The sequence below is a fragment of the Falco rusticolus genome, chromosome 5, assembly GCF_015220075.1.
Source record: "Falco rusticolus isolate bFalRus1 chromosome 5, bFalRus1.pri, whole genome shotgun sequence".
NCBI lineage: Eukaryota > Metazoa > Chordata > Aves > Falconiformes > Falconidae > Falco > Falco rusticolus.
Window position 1 is genome coordinate 89091213 of NC_051191.1, and position 18677 is coordinate 89109889.

The following is an 18677-nucleotide window of genomic DNA, read 5'->3' on the forward strand; positions in this document are numbered from 1 at the left end:
CATGGAAAATGAGATAACATTCATGAAAATATACTGAACTTATGCATAGGCTCACCTTAAATCTTTTATCCTGCAGAACTTTTTTAATGGCCACAAGCTCTCCTGAATCACAGAGTTTGGCTTGATACACAACACCAAAAGATCCGTTCCCAATCACCTTGGTGTCTGTGTAGCTAACTTCCTGTGGTCGGTCCGGACCTTGTCCAGGAGTTGCCACTACTGTAGTCACTTTGCTGCCATCTTTGTCTCCTGGGAAGCAAGAGATAAACAAATAATCACAATACATGCATAAACAAGATGACCAGCAAGACTGAAACAAAACAGGGTAAGGCAAATACTTAAAGCAGCATGTGTATTTCAGTATTACAGAGAAAAATAAAAAACCCTGACAGAATGCAAAGAAAACACTGGGCGTATTTTTTACTGAAATACATTAAGTGGTTATATTTTTTCACCTAGATCATTGCTAACAAAAATATTTCCTTTCCAGGAGCAAATAGCTCAGCAATGAAGTGTGATGCATGACAAAGACAACTACTCATTTCTACATCTAATTAATGTAAGTGGTATTAAACACAGTGTTGTTTGTATTACCAAAATTAAGCACTTCCCCATATTCTCCTATAACTGAAGAAACTGAATGGTCAGTACAGCCTGCAGAGCAGCACTCTGTCCTTTACAGGCATGCATCTGGCCACAAAAACCACTGACAAAGTTTGTTACAAACCCACCTACATGTAAAGCTTCAGCTTGCATGCCTTAAGCAGCAAAACCTTCGTCAAAGCTGCCTGTGTGCACCTGAAGCAAAACCTGGACTGCATCATACAGCACAGTCCTGCTCCTCTCTTCTTCCACTCCCAGTTTCCCTCGCAAAGAAGGGAGACACTGACTGGGGCAGGGGGAGGAAGGGGAAGAAGGATGATGATGGCACATACTCAGCTTGCATCTCAACATGAACTAGAGCACAGGCAGGGGCAGACACTCAGGATGGAAGATGACAGTGGATGCTGCACAAGTGAATGTGCTTTGGTGCAGATGCAGCAGCTACAGGATCCAGCAGTCTGCAGCCAACCACACATGCACTTTCCCATCAAAAGACCAAGCTGCTATTACCTACTCTCAGTACCACCATTATTCACCAGCAGTGCTTCCCCTTGTTCAAAGTCCAACTTTGTTTGTAACAGGACCAAAGTTTTAGGCATTTCGCAAGCACACACTGGGCATTTACTGCCCTTCAGTTTACAGAACTGAATAGGGCTGCAAGAAAAAACAGAATCTGCTGTTCCACAGCAGTCACTCTGCAACTCCACAGAAACCACTGGCGAGAGATGCTTGTCCCATCCAAGATTTTTCTAATGGGTAGCTCAGAATACCTTTACTGCAGTTCAGGTGAACCACTCCTTGTTCTGCTCCTAGGAGGCATGGAAAATGGCACAGCTCCCCTCCACCCTCCTTCCCCCCCCAACTACCTCCTTCAAATACCTGAGGGGCTGTTGCAAGAAAGTTACCATGATGGGAGAACTTGTTTCTCTTTGGGGCACCTCTCCCCTCACTACCAAAAATCTCTCGGGTAGAGTACCCAAGACCGGACCCTGAAGAGGAGTTTACCATGGCTCGACCCAGCGTGCTGGTGACTTCTCGTGTCCAACTTACACACACCTGTTTGGGCAGCCCAGCACGATATCTGCAGCTTGTGCAATGCTGCAACCTGGTTGACTCACGATCGGTTTGTGTACCCAGCTCTCCTCTGCAGAGCTGCTGCCCGTCCAATCCTCATCTACTGTCCACTCACACACCTGATTACTCTTATCAAAGCCTAATATTCTACATTTGTCCTGACTGAACCGAATTCAAGGTTACTTAACACTCTTTTGCCAGCTTGTCACATCCTTCAGGCACAGAGTCACCACCAGAAGGAGAGCCACTTCACAACGCCACATGACATTTATCTAACAAATTGGTGAAAACCAGTGAATCCTCTGAGACTGCTTGAAGACTTTACAAAACCTCGTTAAATATCTCCTCCTAATTTTATCATTAATCTCTTGTTATCCTCAAACAAAATAACCAAACTATTTTGTATGCTTTTCAGGGGATTTCCAGTAGTCCATTGTTTTCCTAGGCTTCTCATGAGAAGGTTCAAAAACTTCAGAGTCAAGATACACACACATCTACTACTACTTCTTCTGTACCTGTAAGATCCAGAAGAAAAACATGCTGGCTTGGCATGATTTGCTCCTTAAAAATCCACATTAACTGTTAATCATCTCGTATTACATTTTAAGTTCTTACAAACAGTTTGCTTTTATGCATCTAACTGCTCCATGAAACAAATGAGCAAACTAAAAACAAACAAAGCACATTAGTGCTAAGGGTGCCAATTACTTGCCAAGCAATACACAGCAGGTATAGCCCTTCCCCAAAATACTCAGGGGGAAGCAAGATGCAGATTTACACATTTGAACAGAAAACTGAGAAACAAGAACAAGAAAAAAAAGGAAAAATGGAAAGAGATGAATGTCTGCTCACAGAGAGAGGGGAGCATAAATGGAAGCAGACTAAAGCTGCATGGAAAATTCACCCTCCTCTTTGATAACTGTAAGAAATAAATGGAAGGAAGCCAGGAAAAGAAAGAAACCCTTTTTTTTTTTTTTTTGCTAAACAAGTTGAAAGTGCAATTCTGAAGGCAGCCCTGTGTTTCATTTGCCCAACTACTCTATGAATAGCATTCTAACTCAGCACATATAAATAGGTGAAATCTGCTTTACTGCAACAATCCTTGTAATTTAAAAGGTACACTCCTACTTCCCCACTTTTGTGGGCTTTTTGGTGGTGTTTGGTTTGGTTGGGTTGGGTTTGTTGTTTTGTGTTTGTTTTTTTTTTGGGGGGGGTGGGGGGGGTGGGGGGGGGGGTGTTTGTTTTGTTTAAAAAAAAAATATTTGTTTTTTGGCCTTGTAACCAAGGCCAGAGTATCAAGATGACTTAATGAGCTTTTGTTCCCCACTTTTCCAAAGAATCAAGACTATGGGAGTCTTAAAGGTAAAAAAATCCTGTTCCTGGCAATACCATTTGAGATTTGAAGTACTTGCAATCAGGAGATCTGCTCCAAGGACACTCTTCAGAGCTGCAGCTCCTTTAGGGGTCCTGACCACAAAAGCAAACTCTGAATTTCAGGCCATGTCAGGTTCTTCCCAGCACAGCACTGCAGAACCTAGCCAACTCCTCCAGAGCTCCAGTGAGAAGAGTCAGCTTACACATTTCCCTTTAAGTTCATGGAAAGCCAACTGCTAACTAAACTTCTTGGAATCTTCTGCGCTTAAAAGTGTACGCACTGACACTTTAATAGCTACACCAAGAATTACTTTGTTTCTTTACCAGAATGTTACAGAGCATTAGGCCTCTTAAATGTTTCTCTCAGTTTCCCTCTTCCAATAAACAATGGCTTTTGCAAACCCATCCACAAAAAACACCGTAAGGCCTCCAACCTTTCCAAAAATAAGCCTGTTAGGAGTTTCAGTATATTCCATTAAAGAATAGTTGAACCCAAGAGACTGTAGGGGTAAAATTCACCTTGCACCTATGACAACTTTGATCTTGAGGAACAAAACTTCTCACTGCTTTTCAAAGTACACAAATAATACATACTTGTATCACAGCAGCATCCAGGGGCCCCGGAGCCTGCTTTGCCACTTTGTTGCACTACATGGTTGTATGTACTGTTCAGAAGACCATACACAATCCAGAATGGTTCTCCCAGTTTTTATTGTTTGGACAGTAAGAGTTGACTTGTCAGCCAAACAGCTCTGGGAAATACTTGGGGTTTAGCCTCAGCATGATGAAAGATTGCTGGAAAAGGGTGTTTCCTCTCTGTTATCTCCAGTGCCTCCAAATTGAGACAGCAAGCACCAAGAAACATTATACCACAGCAAGCCTTAATGAGAAGCCTAGACAGTTTCATCTTATCCCTTTCACCTCTTTGTTTCAGACTGTCAGACTTAGTGGCCCCAGTGGATAAGCAGGCATTGTCGAACACACGATACTCTCAACACCTTCTATTGTAGGTCTACAATAGAACTCCAACATTAAATACTGACGGAAGGACCAAACAGCAAAATACTAAACAGCTCTTACGGCACAGCTCACATCAGAAAAGTCACTCCTATTTGTCCAGAAGCAGCTGCCTTCTGGCGCTGATGGCAATATGACCTAGGTTTACTGTAACAAAAAATTATGTGACTGTACAACCATCAACTAGGCAAACGACCTTTATAACACCCAGGACGGAAGCACAAGTAAAAATAAACAGCTATCACTCCGTAATACATATGTATTTGCACTTGGTACATTTCATGCAAGCCCTTAAAAGCATTTCCCCACACTGTTCTGATGTTAAATACCCATAATGTGGTACTTGGAGGTGTTTTTGATGAAGAGGTTATTTCAGACATGCAACTGAAAACAAAACCCAGACTTTTTAATTCCCAAATGCTCTGATCTTTCTATAGCTCACTTTCCACCGTTAGCACATGATGACCATGTGGGACCAATCACGAGCATTAGGTAAAGTCAGTGGTTTGAAAGCAGAGAATACTCATCAGTTTGTGGGAAGAAAAGCACATACTCCGCTTACAAGACTACAGTTTATTACAGCATCAGTGCTAGCTCTAATTCTATTTTCCAGTATCTTGGTATAACTTTAGAATGGCTCATGTCATACATCATTGTATCTAAGACCAATGGCCACCTACCCTTTCAAGTTAAGTATTTATTCTATTTTGTACACTCAGGAAAAAAAGCCAAATGTATTCAAATCTGGGTTTTGTCTATACAATCCACCAATTAATCCAAAACTAATAACGATCAATACTATTATTTTGAGAACAAGAGGCACACATCTAAAAAAAAGTGGCAGATGTTTACCCAGGTGAGACAAGTGATTTTGCTACTCGACAAGCATTTTCTTACATAAATACCCCACCAGCTGCAGACTCCTACTGCTAGCTCAAAGCTGACCATTCTACAAGTGTACTGCACATATACTTTTTGCCAGTGCCTAAACATAGCTGTTAAGTCAATAAAATTCACTCCAGCCCTCAGAGACCATGAAAGACATCCTTTCCTACAGATCAGAACTCCCCCCATGCCTTCTATTGAATGGGCCTGGAGAAAGTCCAAAATTATGTCTGCCCTACATCCCTTCAGCTGTTTAGCTTCTGACCGAGCAGTACAAACATACATTAATGCACATACAGTCAGAGATCTCTGATTCTGTCTTCTCTCAATTACATATACACCCTCTTCCTCCTCTTCTATATGTTTTGAAGTTGAAGGGAAGAAACAATGTATTTGTAGGATGTTTACAGCTGCTTTCTTCTTACTTCAAATGCAACCTCAATCCTTAGCACTATCCGCAAACTCCTTTTCCTCTTTCCTTTGACTTTATTCCTCTTCTCTTGCTTCCCTCCTCCAATTACTACACTCTTTTTCGCTGGCATGCACACAGGTCCTCCCATTAGATGATACTTGGATTGGTTTTAAGTCCTAAAAGAAAACCTCACAGCCCTACAACATGCTTTCTGCAATGTCTGAGGTCATGCAGCTGTCTGCCTCCACTTAAATTGAGTATCTTCACTGATCTGTTTTAATTCTCAGTGTCACCTTCCTGTTAATACATGGCTCAATATTGTCAATATTTACTACTTCTTCCCCTCCCAAGTCTCAGGCTTCTCCACACTCTTTCATCTTAATTTGCTCAATGTTCAATACAGTCAATAACTCACTTGCATGTAAACCCCGCACTGCTGGATCTAGCCCCTGCCAATTTGAACTGGTTACAACCAGCAGCTGACACAACTATCTATAGAGAAACGAGTGGCCAGAAGGGGATGGAAGTCTATCAGAACTGCACTGGCTTTTTTCAGTCATTGATAACCGAGAAGGTCAAAAGATCTGAATACTTTGTGAAACAAATGTCTTAATAGAAAGCACAAGAAAAATTATCTGCTAGGACCCGATGCCAACCATCAGATTAGGCTATGAAATAAAACACCTGGCTTCTTAGATATCATCTGTTCATGGCGTGTGAAGGAAGGAGGTCATCAGCTGCTCTGAGAGTCTTCAGCATGAGCAACATATGTTTGAGGCAATACAATGTCAGCAATAGAAATCACTGTGCTAGATGAGATTTTTCTAATTATTTCCCCTACTACATTTTTTTTTTCAAAAGGTTAATTTCACAAAAAGCTAATAATTATGAGCCAGTACGGGGGGAAAGTATAAAAGTGGTATTTATGAGCTGTTTTACTGGATGGCTTCTATTCTTCATCAGTGGACTGCACAAATGTTACCTAGGGGGTGACAGCAGAAGACAGGAATGAACATTTAAGGATCAAATCAGAAAAACTCAGGGAACTGAAGAAAGGAGTCTAATAAAATAGAATGTGGTTTGGTTTTTAAATTTACTCCAAACAAAAGGAGTCCTTGAAATTTCAAAAATAGCTCAGATCAAACACTGAACAAAAACCTGTAAGTGTGCCAATCATCACCCAGAGAAGGCAGAAGCATTCACTAAACACACACACACTTGTTTTAGCACAGGAAATGTCATCTGACTTCTTGACCGTAACTGAATACCGCAATAAAAGAGCAGCCATCAGACGTTACTTAACATCAGGAGAATCTCACTAGTTGTATCCAAGGTTTTGGGGAGAGCTAGCTAAGAAGCCTGAGAAGGGACGTTGACTTTTGAAAGGAATCAGAACAGAGAACTTCAAAAGTAGATGGGATGATCCATACGATCCTGTAAGTTTGACAACAATTTCAGATTAAGTACCATACCAGCTACTTTGATAATGAATGAAGAAGCAGTACGGTGGTTTACAGAGACTGGATTGCTAGACTCCATATAGTTAAAGAGATTACAGGTTCATTTGGAAAAGAGAGGGGTAAAAGTATTGATGCAAAAGCATTGTGACTTCTGTAGGGTTTCTGAGCTGCTGTCAAGTCCTACATTAATGAAGAAACAGGTATACAGCAAAAAATGTCATTACTAATCAAATTATAATGCTCTAGACCGTAAGTTTCAACATAACCATGATCTAATAAAATACAGTAGGAGGCCCCACCAGCACTGATGTTTGGACTCACACTTACTCCTTTTATCAACAGCCCGAAAGAAAAGCTATGAAGCTGTCAGACACAAGATTTAGAGAATTATACCCTGGGTAGAGATAATGAGAAAGCAGCTGGCCTCCGTTTGTAATGGAGGCACAAATTAAGCAGAGGGATCCAAGACCCAAGGTAAGAGGCCATACAGCCAAACCAAGTAAAGCCATCCAAAGAGTGGAGCCATCAGCTCTGACTTGCAAGGCATCCTGGCACAGACCGAAGTGCCTAAGCACAACATTGCTACTGAGACCTTAGATGTATAAGCAAAAGAACATCAGCCAAGAAACAAAAAAAACCCCAACCAGTCAACCAACCAGAGTTCTCTTTCCTATTTGGCATCCATGGAACAGCTACTGGAATAGCGCACTCGCTCCTGATAGCTAAAATTCAGGAGTGATGATTCAAAAGATTAGAGATGTGGAAAGAAGCCACCGACATTATAAGGGCAGAAAAATACATTACTTTGAGTGAGACATTAAGAGCTCAAACAAATTAAGCCAAAGAGAGAAAGCTGGAGGATTACATCTAAGAGCTAACTGTTTAAGGAACAGACATTTCAGAGAGGGCTCTGATCTGCAGGTGGAGAAGATAACGCACGTAACTAGAAACAAATTGCAAAAGCTTGGGACAGAGCTGGACAAAATTAAAGTAGACAAAACTAATAAGAAAACTATTTTTTCTAAAAAACTCTGAAAGTTAAGGTTATTTTTGCAACACAGCCTTTTATTTTAGATTGGAATCTTTCCTAAAGAACATGGCTGAACTGCAACTGCTAGGCTTGAAATAAGAAAGCCTGCACAGGATGAACATAATGACTCCCTGGGTCTTAAGAAGGTCAGAAAATTTCAACACCTACATAAACCATTTTTTTCTAGCCAGCACTATGCAATGGTGTCATAGCTCAATACCAAATATGTTGCTTTCCACAACAGTTAAAATCTGCATTCAATTTCAACCAAAACAGTGAAGTGATAAATTATGAGAAGGCGAAGCCGTCAATTCTTTGGCTTTATTGTTAATACCAAATGATTGTCACAGTTAACTGTGCGTCAATTCACTTCGGTTCAATTCAGAGACAAATAATCAGGGCAAATTTCAGCAACTGCCCAGCCAAAGACTACTAAAGTAAAAGGCTTTTAAAACACTCCACCCTGAAATCAAAGCTGCCATTGCCTCTAGCTGGACACAAAGGAATGAAGAAAAAAAAGAAAATATTAATTCTACTTGCACTAAATGATAGCAATGCTTTTTAGATGTCAATCAATTTCAAAACCTCCCAGGAGGCAAAATCTGTAACCCCAAAAAACTGTTGGTACTTCTACATTTCGCTCAGCAGCTTCAAAAATGGCAATACAAATTTGAAGTATTACGTGCTAAGTTTATGCAGGAGACAACTGGAAAAATGAAGTAAAAGTTAAACAGCAGTGACTGAATTCTGTCTAGTAAAACAAACTATACCATCACTACAAAATAAGCAGTAACAGCTCAGAAAGGCAACATAACTTTTAAAATAAAGTAAAATAGCGTGTAACTCAACTGACACCCGTTTTCATGCCTGTTTGAGGTCAGTATGACACAAGAAGAAAACCCTAAATGTATTTCCAGGAAGGTGTGACAGGTAATGATGTGCCTCATATGTCTATATTCGATACAACACACACATCAGGATGCAGGGACTTTTTTTTCCTATCATGTATTTGTTGGAAAAAAAACACCCTAGAACTTAGCTCAAGGAACAGCATATGGATTTACAGCATGTTAGTTCAGTCATTCCAAATGCCATTGGAGCTTTAATTCTCCCTTTAGAGGTAATCCTAATTTTTTGGGAGGGGGCGTTCAATTCACCCTCTTTGAAAACTGATCGTAAAAAAGCCTTTAAAAAAAATGAACAGGGTACTTAGCAGGTCCCAGAACATTCACATGATAGGCTTGTTTAAAAGTCCACTACAAGGTCACACAAAGCTCTAAGGCACTGACTTTCTACTGGTTTTTAATATGTTAACTAAGGAAGCCAAAGCAAGCAGAGCACAACACTGACCATGCAGTTGTGCTAGTCTACCCCTGCATGAGCTTGACTGAACAAGTTAAAAAACACACACACACAAAAAAGGATAGGAAGAGCCCTGTTGATCTAGTCCAGATGCCTATCACGTTGGCCATCAGATGACCTCCCCTGGATCCAACTGTGGCACATGAGATTCCAACAGCCAGCTGCTTACATCAGCCACCACGAAATCCCAGCAGGTTACCATCCCACTGACTTAGAAACCAAGCAGCTGAATCCAAAAGAGATGTTTACTTGCAGCATCTGAAGAAAAGATTCATCTTACTAAAGCCTTCCTCCCTACCACTGCCTAAGGTGGTGCCCATACCTTTCCAAGGTGTATCTAACACTTATGTTGACCATCTCTCACAGTAATACTCAGTTTGCTTTGCTTCAAGTACTCTTTCTGGCGTGGCAGACCGACCAAGACAGCAAATTTCTAAGCAACAGAGTTTTCTCCAAGGTGCAGTTAACGCCACGGTGCGGGGTAGGGGACCCCTGCCCTATCACCTTAGGGAGCAACATTAAAAGAAATTATTTTCTGTGACTAAACAAAGTATCCACCAGAACACTTAAATTTCTGCTTTGGAAAATAAATACAGAAACATACAATTAAGGTAATCTAAACACTGGCTGCCAGTGGGGTTTCAAAAGCAGTCTCATGCTCATTAACAGGTTATTTTTAGTAGGCACTCTTTCTGTTCTCCTCTCTCTCCACCCACACACAGATGAACCCACCCCATGAAAGTTATTTAGCTATATAAATCAACTTTAAATTTAGATAAGGTGATTCCACAGATTAGGAAGTGAGTGCTGAAGTGATCATAACAGCATTTGTTTTTATAATCTCAGGTCAGGTCATTCCTGCCCCAAAGAACTTACAGATTAAACACAGCACAAGAGACAAGGACAGAGATAGAAGTGAGCAGAAACAGTATGACAACATAGTTTTAGCACGAGACTGCGGCATCAGAGGTATCCCCCTTTGCTATACAGCTCTAAGTTTATAGCTAGATGAGAAATTCAGCCTATATAGTACCCAGATTTCTTATTTGAAGTTTCCTTTAGTTGCTCCTCCCTCTTATGTCATCAGGGAACATGATTTAGCAAACATTTGCCAAAGACAACTATAGCAGTTCAGCTGACATGTAATAACTTATAAAAACCCTGTAACTGAGCCCTGACAGGGCACCGGAGAACCCCAACTTACAAACAGATCGTATTTACCCACTTGTTTGTGCCATTCAACACTTGACTCTCAACAAAGTCTATCAGCTTCTTCTAGCAAGGCTATACAGTGAATCTACCACCGGGCACCTGTACTGACGTGCCTGCTTTAAGAGCACCGTCAGAGACTCCAAACCTGCCTCCCCTCAAAGACTAACAAATGATAAACAGCAAATTTGGGGAATTTCTAGAAGGGCTACAATCTTCCCATCAAAATATCTGGTATGACCTGTAAACGTTTCACTAAAGCAGTTTCTTGTAAACCGCTTAAGTAGGAAGCTGTCTACTTGCTGGAGACCTTTCTGGCTCCGTTTTAACTGCATTAGTTACAGTTTTTGAATCCAGTTAGATGTGTATATGTCACCTAGCCAAGTACGTCTCTGATCCCCAAGAACAGAGGCCATCACTGTTTTGTCCTTTCCATTTTCTCTCTGCATCCACTAAAAGGCTTCTAATGCATTAACACCATACCATTAAGTAAAGCCCACAGATTAGCCACCTGCAGTAGCTGCAAGTTGCCAAGACCCTCCCCCACCACACACTTGCACAAATTAAGAACATCTTAATAAGTCTTCGAGGGAGTCTCCATTCTTCTGTTGGGGTTTAAATAAGAAATCTTTCAGTCCTGTTTATTACAGCAGTGCTTAAGTACCAAGTGTGAATAGGACCCTACCGCGCTAGGCACAGCACCGGGAATCGGAGACGGCTCGTGCCCCAGCCGCCTGCAGCCCAGCCCAAGGAGCAGGCAGACGGAGGCTGAGACAGCGCAGCCCATGGAGGAAACCGTATAATGGCTAGTTGTTCAGACAAGTGCCAGTTACTTGAGAAGGAAGGAAGAAAAGACCCAAAAGGAAACAGGCTAAAAAAAGAAATTTAAAAAAAAAAAAAAAAAAAAAAAAAAAAAAAAGAGAAGGTAAGGAACAGTGAAGAGACACGAGGGAAAAAAAACAAAATACCCCATGCATAAAAAAACTACCCAAGAATAACATCAGAATCATACTAAAAGGAGAAAAAGTGGAGAGAAGCAGAAGCAAGAGCAGAGATTCAAGAAGAGAAGAGAATTTAGAGCAGGACTATTATCAGATTAATACTGGATAGAGCGAGCCCCTTAAGTTCTCCAAGCACACAAAGCACTTGCTATCATCAGCACTGCAGGCAGCCACGGCCAGCAGAGCCTGCAGGTACTTCTGTGGCCTCTGCAACCTCTGCCAGACCGCAGAGCTGTGGAGGAAGGAGCAGGGCAAGAACCACATAGTTCCACATCTTTATCAGTAACATACGTGGTCTTGAAAACCCAGGTGCAATGAAAAGCAACACCAGCTTGAACCAGTGGCATTTTCCTAGGAGGGTAGAGGACAAAGCTCCCCTGTGGCCAGAGCCTTGGATTCTGACAGACTTTTTTTCTGCTCTCCAGGCCACTGGAGGACTCTACTTTTTGCTTTTCATTTTCTCCCTTCTGCCAAGTACCCCACAACTAGTTTCTGCCCTACTAGGGCTTGATGTGTTCTCTTACTCTCCAACTTCAACGAACACACGACAGAAATACAACATGCACTTATCATGCGATTCCTTTTAAGACCAGGAAACAGCATCACAGCCCCAGAGTCCACCCTAGAGAGTGAGTTACACTGAGAGTGAAATCACAGTGAGAAATGTTGTCTGGAATCTCATACAGCAGCCAAAATCCACAGAGAAACATGAAGCTAGTTAGAAAAAGGCATTCATTTGATGCCTATCTTTAAACATTGGAAGTGTAAGAAAACTGCCAGTCGTTCAGAACTAATATCCACCTCGGGTGGGAAGTGCAGGGAAGGGGGTGGGGGGTGGGGGGCCGGCGCAAAGAATCAAAAAGTGAGAAGTAGCTAATCTGAATCCCTATGATGAACCGTGACCTGCAGTTGAACACCATTCTAAAAGCAGAAGGAGCACTGCAGCCATTTCTACAGAGAGCAAAAAATCAAGTTGTGCTACAGCGTTCAACTTGGGCTGCAGAACACAGACCAGCTCTAAGACTACACATCTGTCCCCAGTTACTGCTTTAGATTATGCCACAGAATGCACGGAAATGGAGCAAGCCAGTTTAGGTTAAAGATGGTTTTGAATTCAAGAAAAGCACTCCCTCAATTAAGAGACTGTAGGGATGCTATCAGTGCAATGCAGATATTGTCCATGGCAGGAACAGCTATCTTTGCGAAGGAGCTCTTATTACAGATGAGGCAGCATTTTACCAGCTAGATGCAGAAGCTTTTCATCATTGGCGGGTCTTCCTTTTTTATTTATTTAATTTCAAAGTAATAAAAATAGTAGGGCAAGAAGAGCAAGAGAACTAAGTGTTGAACATCTCTAAAGCTATTTAAGTTAACCAGAGAAACTACAACTTATGTTCATATTATATATAATCTATCTGATCAAAGTGGGGGCTACTGCCGAAAAGGTTGGTCTTATTTACCAACTTCACACTCCTGCCATGGCAAATCTAGCAATCTTGTAGCCCGAAGATGAGTCAGTTTAGCTTACTGATCTGACAAACTAATTCATCTCCAAAATAAAACAAGCCTCAAATCAGCAAGCTGAACCAACTCATCTTGAGGACAGGCAGTTATTAGATTTGACAAGGGGAAGAACAGAGAGCAAGACTGCTCCTCAGTGCCTATCCTCCCAGGTAAGCCACGCCAAGTATAACTTAGAACCACACAGCCTTTGACCCAATGCCATGGCGGAGCTGCAGCCTGCAAAGGGGGTTGCCTTCCAGAGGGCCATGCTGGTCCTCACAGCCTTCCTTGTACCCTGACCCAGAGTGGCACTGGTACCAGGTATAAAACAGCTGCTCTCAGAGGGCGAGCTGGATCAGAACTGCTTCTGGAAGACCAAAACTCCCTGCTCTGATTCGCCCCACAGCAACGCAAGAGCTGGGGCTGGCAGAGGACGGAGATGTAAGCAGGCCATAAGGGCAGAGCCATTCCTCATGATGACAGCTGGCGTCAAGGGCAGGCTGCAGCAGTCACACCGCAGGCTTGGGCGAACCAAAGGACAGCACCTGGGCACCACATCCACTGCTTCCTCAAACCAAAACAGAAGCTCAGGCTGTCAAACAACTGAGTAATACTTCAGCTACAGCTCGGGGGGGGGGGGGGGAGGCAGGAGTGGGTGCCAAAAAAAGTTTCCTTACACCAGCACAGGTATTTATTCTGGACAGTAACTATCCTGCCTTACAATGCATACTTTAGCTAACAGAAAGTATTATTTTCTCCTAAGACTTCTTAAACTTATAAAAATTTATTTTTTCTCTCTCAAGAAACATTGCACCTACTTCAATAACACTTTTTTTTTCCCCTAGTGAAAGGACAATCGTGTAATTCAAACTACAGAAGATTTTTCCAAATACTTTATTGCAATATACGTATTTTACTAAAACAAAATCCTACTCAAAGGGAATTGGTTTTCTCCACAATGAAAAACACGAACAAAAGGAATATTTCCCTTCATATGAAAAAGCCCAGACATCTGGGGATTCAACTCCCTCTGCCAACACATGAGCAGACTGATGCTTTCAGGGACAATCTCTACACATTTAGCTGAAATTCTCAAAACTGTTCCTGTAATTGTTTGTTAAGGAAGACTGCTGGAGCTTGAATTCCTAAAATAGATCCAGGTATCTGGAAACAGGGAGAGGAGAGCAGCACTGTTTTAGAAAAACTTCCTCTCAGTTATGCAGGCAAGAAGAAAAATAACTAGCAAAAACAGACTTTTCCCAAATTCTGCCAGTTTCCAATGCTAGACAGAGTATCACTTTTGAAGATATGAGGAAAAACAGAAAATCAGTGATACTAAGTAGAAGATAAGCCCAAAAACATGAGAGCAAGCTTTGAGAAATTAAACTTTCACATATTACATGTCTGCAGAAGCTGCATACCTGTCCACAGAAGTGGAGGTTTTTTTCAAGAGCTGCTGTTCCAAATATATGTAGGTTTTGAAAGCACCCAAGGCTTTCTTGCCAGTAGCGCAGCAAGTTTTCTTAATTGGAAGCCTGATTGACTTTGAGGGAAGAGAAAACAGACTGAGGTCTCAACACTGCTAGCTATTTCTTCTCTTCTGACATATACCCTCATCCTAGGAATCTCAAGCAAGATAAACCAGGCATTATGAAGCCAAGACCGTGGGTACATGCAGAAGACTTCCATTTCTAGAAGGAAATAATGAAGCCTATTGTTTCTCTGCTGCTGCTATGACTGGAGAATAATGCAATGCTTTATCTTGGTCCAGGTAAGGAGGCTATTTCAACGCAATATAGACATCCATCTTGGAGGAGAGTAAAGACAAGGGAGCAGTTTCATGTTCTTCTGCAGACAAGGGTTTATTTACCTGGCTCACTAGACAGTAAGTAACAAACAAAGCACTTTGAAGAACACAATTCCTTTATTAGAAAGGCTAGATAGAGGAAAGATACTCAAATATGGTATCTATCAAGACAAAGGAAGCACATAAGGCAGAAAGCACAGGTTCATCTACCCCATTTTCCCAGCTCTTACAATGGCAAACAGTAAGCGTTTTAAGGAAGAGTATAAAACAGAAGAAGGTTGCAGGGACACCTATCCCAGCACACTCTCCCAGCCTCCAGCTATGGGTGGCCTGGGGACTTCCCAAGCCAGAGCCAGTATCTCTGGATTTTCTTTCTGACTTCGCAAACCCAGCCCCCAAGATCTGAAGATACGACATGCAATAAGCCAATCAACCGTTTCTGAATAGCAGTAAGGAGAACTGACATCTCAAAAGCATACCAGTGTCAAGACTATCTAGTAGAAAGCTGAAATATTATTTCAACATCTACAGTAGCAAGTAGTGACAATTCTGTTCAAAGTCCAGGATGGCCAAGACACGTGCATACTAGGCAGCATCTAGGCACTTTTTACTACACAGGTTTAGTCTTCACCTTGTTCAGAAATTCATCTTTCATCCTGGGATTGGACAAAAACAATATAATGTAAAATTGGCCCATGTCTTTAAACAGACTAAATAAGATCAGAAACACTAACGAGTTTGGGAACAGGACAAGATCACAGTAACATAAGATAAAGATCAAGTAGTGTTGACTTAGAGTTGAGAAGAAATTAGTTCTTGGAAAGCAACGTATAGAATATGCTTGAATGCTTGCGTTTCGGCTGAGACAGGAAGCAAAGCCTTGAACAGAAGTTATTTTCCACAGTAGAGCCACTCACCCACGAACCCACAGTGAAATTATATTAAGACATTACAGCCTGGCACTGTAGCAGAGATAATGAATGCATAAATCAAACTCATCACAGCAGGATTCCAGAAAAGGCTCATCTTAAAAAGCTATGGCAAAAAACAGCCACCAAAAAAAAAAAAAAAAAGAAAAAGAGAGAGAGAAAAATTTGCTCACATTTCAGTTTAAAGTTATTACAAAATACAGTCTTTTTCTTCTTCCTTTAGTAAAAACATTCTTCTGAACAAACTTGTTTTTCTAACAATCAAATCAGTAATTGTCCTTTATCTACCAAGAAATGAACCCAGGACTCTGTTTTCCTTTAAACTTGCATACAAGAAAACATCTAATATTTCACTTCAGATCCTTGATAAATCAGCACTACAATTCAGTCTGCAACTAAGGGAAAAGAGCTCTTTTCTCAGTGTTTTCTTTGAAACAGTGACAGGTGATTGATTTGGTACATAATTTTGGAATTAGTGATAGTTTTTTCAAAATACTTATTTCCTCTGTAAGGTGACCTGAAAATACAATCTACGTCTTTATGCAATTATTGCCCTTTCCAGTTTGTGACGTCTGAAGAGTTTGACAGCAGATAGGGCAGATACAAACTACTGGCAGTAACGAAAGCTGCCTGCAAATGAAGGAACAAAGAAAAAAACCCAGATATTTTTATGTATGTTGCTCGTCACTAGAGGAGGTTAATGTGTGGGTTCATCAAAATTAGATGGGTGGGAAATATTCAAACTCAAATTCATCCCCTTTCCAATACCAAAGATTATGGCAAAACTGACATTGATCAAAGACAGGTCTATTAGTTTAATGATTGATTGCCATCTATCCCAATGAGGGATCTTCATCTACCTTTACTCTCAGATCATTCGCCATGGCAGCAGAATTGTTGCTCAGAAAGTTAGAATCAGATGAAGAAATGGACAGAAGGCATCATACTTGTGTAGGACGAATACAGATTGGCTTCCTCCATAATTCCAAACACTTCAGAAGATCTCTTCATCACTAAAGAATCTAGACACAAAATTACACCACAAGAGTGGAAAGCCAAGGTATTTCATTACAGCATTAGAAATCGTATCCTGAGGAGAAAATGCTCTTGATTATTACAGGGACCTGGGGCCTTTAAGACCTGGAAGCAGAAAGTTGCTTACGCAGCAAGACAGCACTGTAAAATTAACTATGCTGTCATTTCTTGAAATCAAGAAGTTCATTATTTCCTTGATATATTAAAATAGAAAGATCCACAGCTCAGATAAGAGCACGGTCCCCAAATACAGGCTTTGCAAACTGACTGTGAATGAAAATACAAAGCATCCTAGGTCTTTGCACTGATCTAAGAAGCATCACAAGGTAAAACACCAGTCACCAAGACTAACAGGGCTAGCATTCACAGATTTTCACACAATTAAAAAAAAAAAAGACATCCCAAGAATACCACTTCTGTGGTTTTAAGTGTAAGAAAAATATTATGTACACACTGATTTTTAGTAGTTTTAAATTACTCCTTTCAATTTCACAATCCATCCTCCTACCATTCCATTTGCCCCATCCCATATAGAAGTCCCCACAGAAGCCACACAGGACAGACCAATGTGACATCATCTGCAAAATATACTCAGTTAAGAGAAAAATCCATAGCCATGTTCAACAAAGTATTAACACAGACAATCCATCTTTCTAAAAAAAACACCCTAAGCCAGTCTGATTATGAGAAACAAAGCATTTAACAGGACTTTTTCCCTTACAACAAGAATTGTTGAATATACAGATGCTTATAAGCTTCCAACAGCCAAACTGAGCTCCAGGGTTTTATAGCCATCATCCCCACCTCTAACATGATGGCTCTGCATCGGCACTAGAACATCCCTTACAAGTACGTAGTCACATGCTAGTTCAATGTATTCCACATTTACCAGTACATGTTCTTTCACTTTCTGGGTTTTTTTTTTTTAGGTTTAGCATCAACAGGGACAATCTGAATATGGTTATTTCAAGCAGAAAAGCAATTTGCTATCTTCCATATTTCCTATCAGGGTTCAATGATGACTTCCTGTCACCAACACAAGTCTTTCTAGACCAAAGCAATGCTACAGGAGTTCAATATTCCGTTACCGTACCCTATGGCCACAAGTCAGCATTTACCATGTATTGCGTACCCACTTAAACAATGTCACTGTACCAAAAACGGCAGCAGTGAGCTTCATGCAAATAACATCACAATCACCACAGCAGCCACAACTGCGAACTATTATCTGTTTGAAAAATATGGCTAGGACTCCTAACTTACTGCTTTTACGTACAGTTGATTGCATAGCTGCACACTGCTTTTCTCCGGTAGCTTAGTCAGATTAAGAAGTCTCCCACACACCACAGCAGCTTATTCCTCTCCCTGCTACCATAACTCATCGCGCACTAAATCATGCTGATGAAACTGTATGGCTATGCTATCAACATCAATGAAGTAATAATCTGGGAAGGAAACCAAGCTATGTTTTTTATTAAAAAAAACACAGACTTGCAAGTCTGGATCATCTCACTGATTGGGCTCAAAGCACAACTGTGGAAGAGACTAGCATGGGGGACTGAACAGGTCAGGGTCAGGCAGGAAAATGAAACCAGCCTCCCAACTAGGAAAACTACTGTAAAACTGTACTAAAAGAAAAGCAGCAAGGGCTAAGAGGGTTTTCAGCCTTAACACAGGTAGCTGTCACTAGCAGAATGACTTACCTTTAACCCAAGCGCACTAGGAAGCAAGGGTAAGACTTAATAGTCAACCTTCCACTACAGAGAAGAGTCAATAGTGGAGCTGACCCGGCAGCATGTCCAGGACTCATTCTATTCAACATCTTCACTGATCCGGATAGAAGTGCACAGTGGAAATCTCCACGTCTGCAGATAAAGCTAAACTTTTTCAGGTCAGCCAGCTGCAGTGGCAGTGACAATGAACTCTGGAAGGACCTCACTACACCGAATAAGCAGCGCATAGTTGATGAGATTCAA

At 41.2% G+C, this 18677-nt stretch overlaps 1 protein-coding gene across 5 annotated transcripts in view; it reads right to left on the bottom strand.

Moving 5' to 3' along the window:
* The window catches only part of GSK3B (glycogen synthase kinase 3 beta), a 157789-nt gene that overhangs the window by 98753 nt on the left and 40359 nt on the right, over positions 1–18677 (bottom strand). For 4 of the 5 annotated variants that reach the window (XM_037389158.1, XM_037389161.1, XM_037389157.1 and 1 more), the window contains exon 2: positions 56–249. In XM_037389158.1, the coding sequence (XP_037245055.1) occupies positions 56–249 (194 nt within the window). Of the gene's footprint in view, positions 1–55; positions 250–11142; positions 11145–18677 lie in introns of all 5 variants that reach the window. The other variant, XM_037389160.1, reaches the window with a different exon arrangement.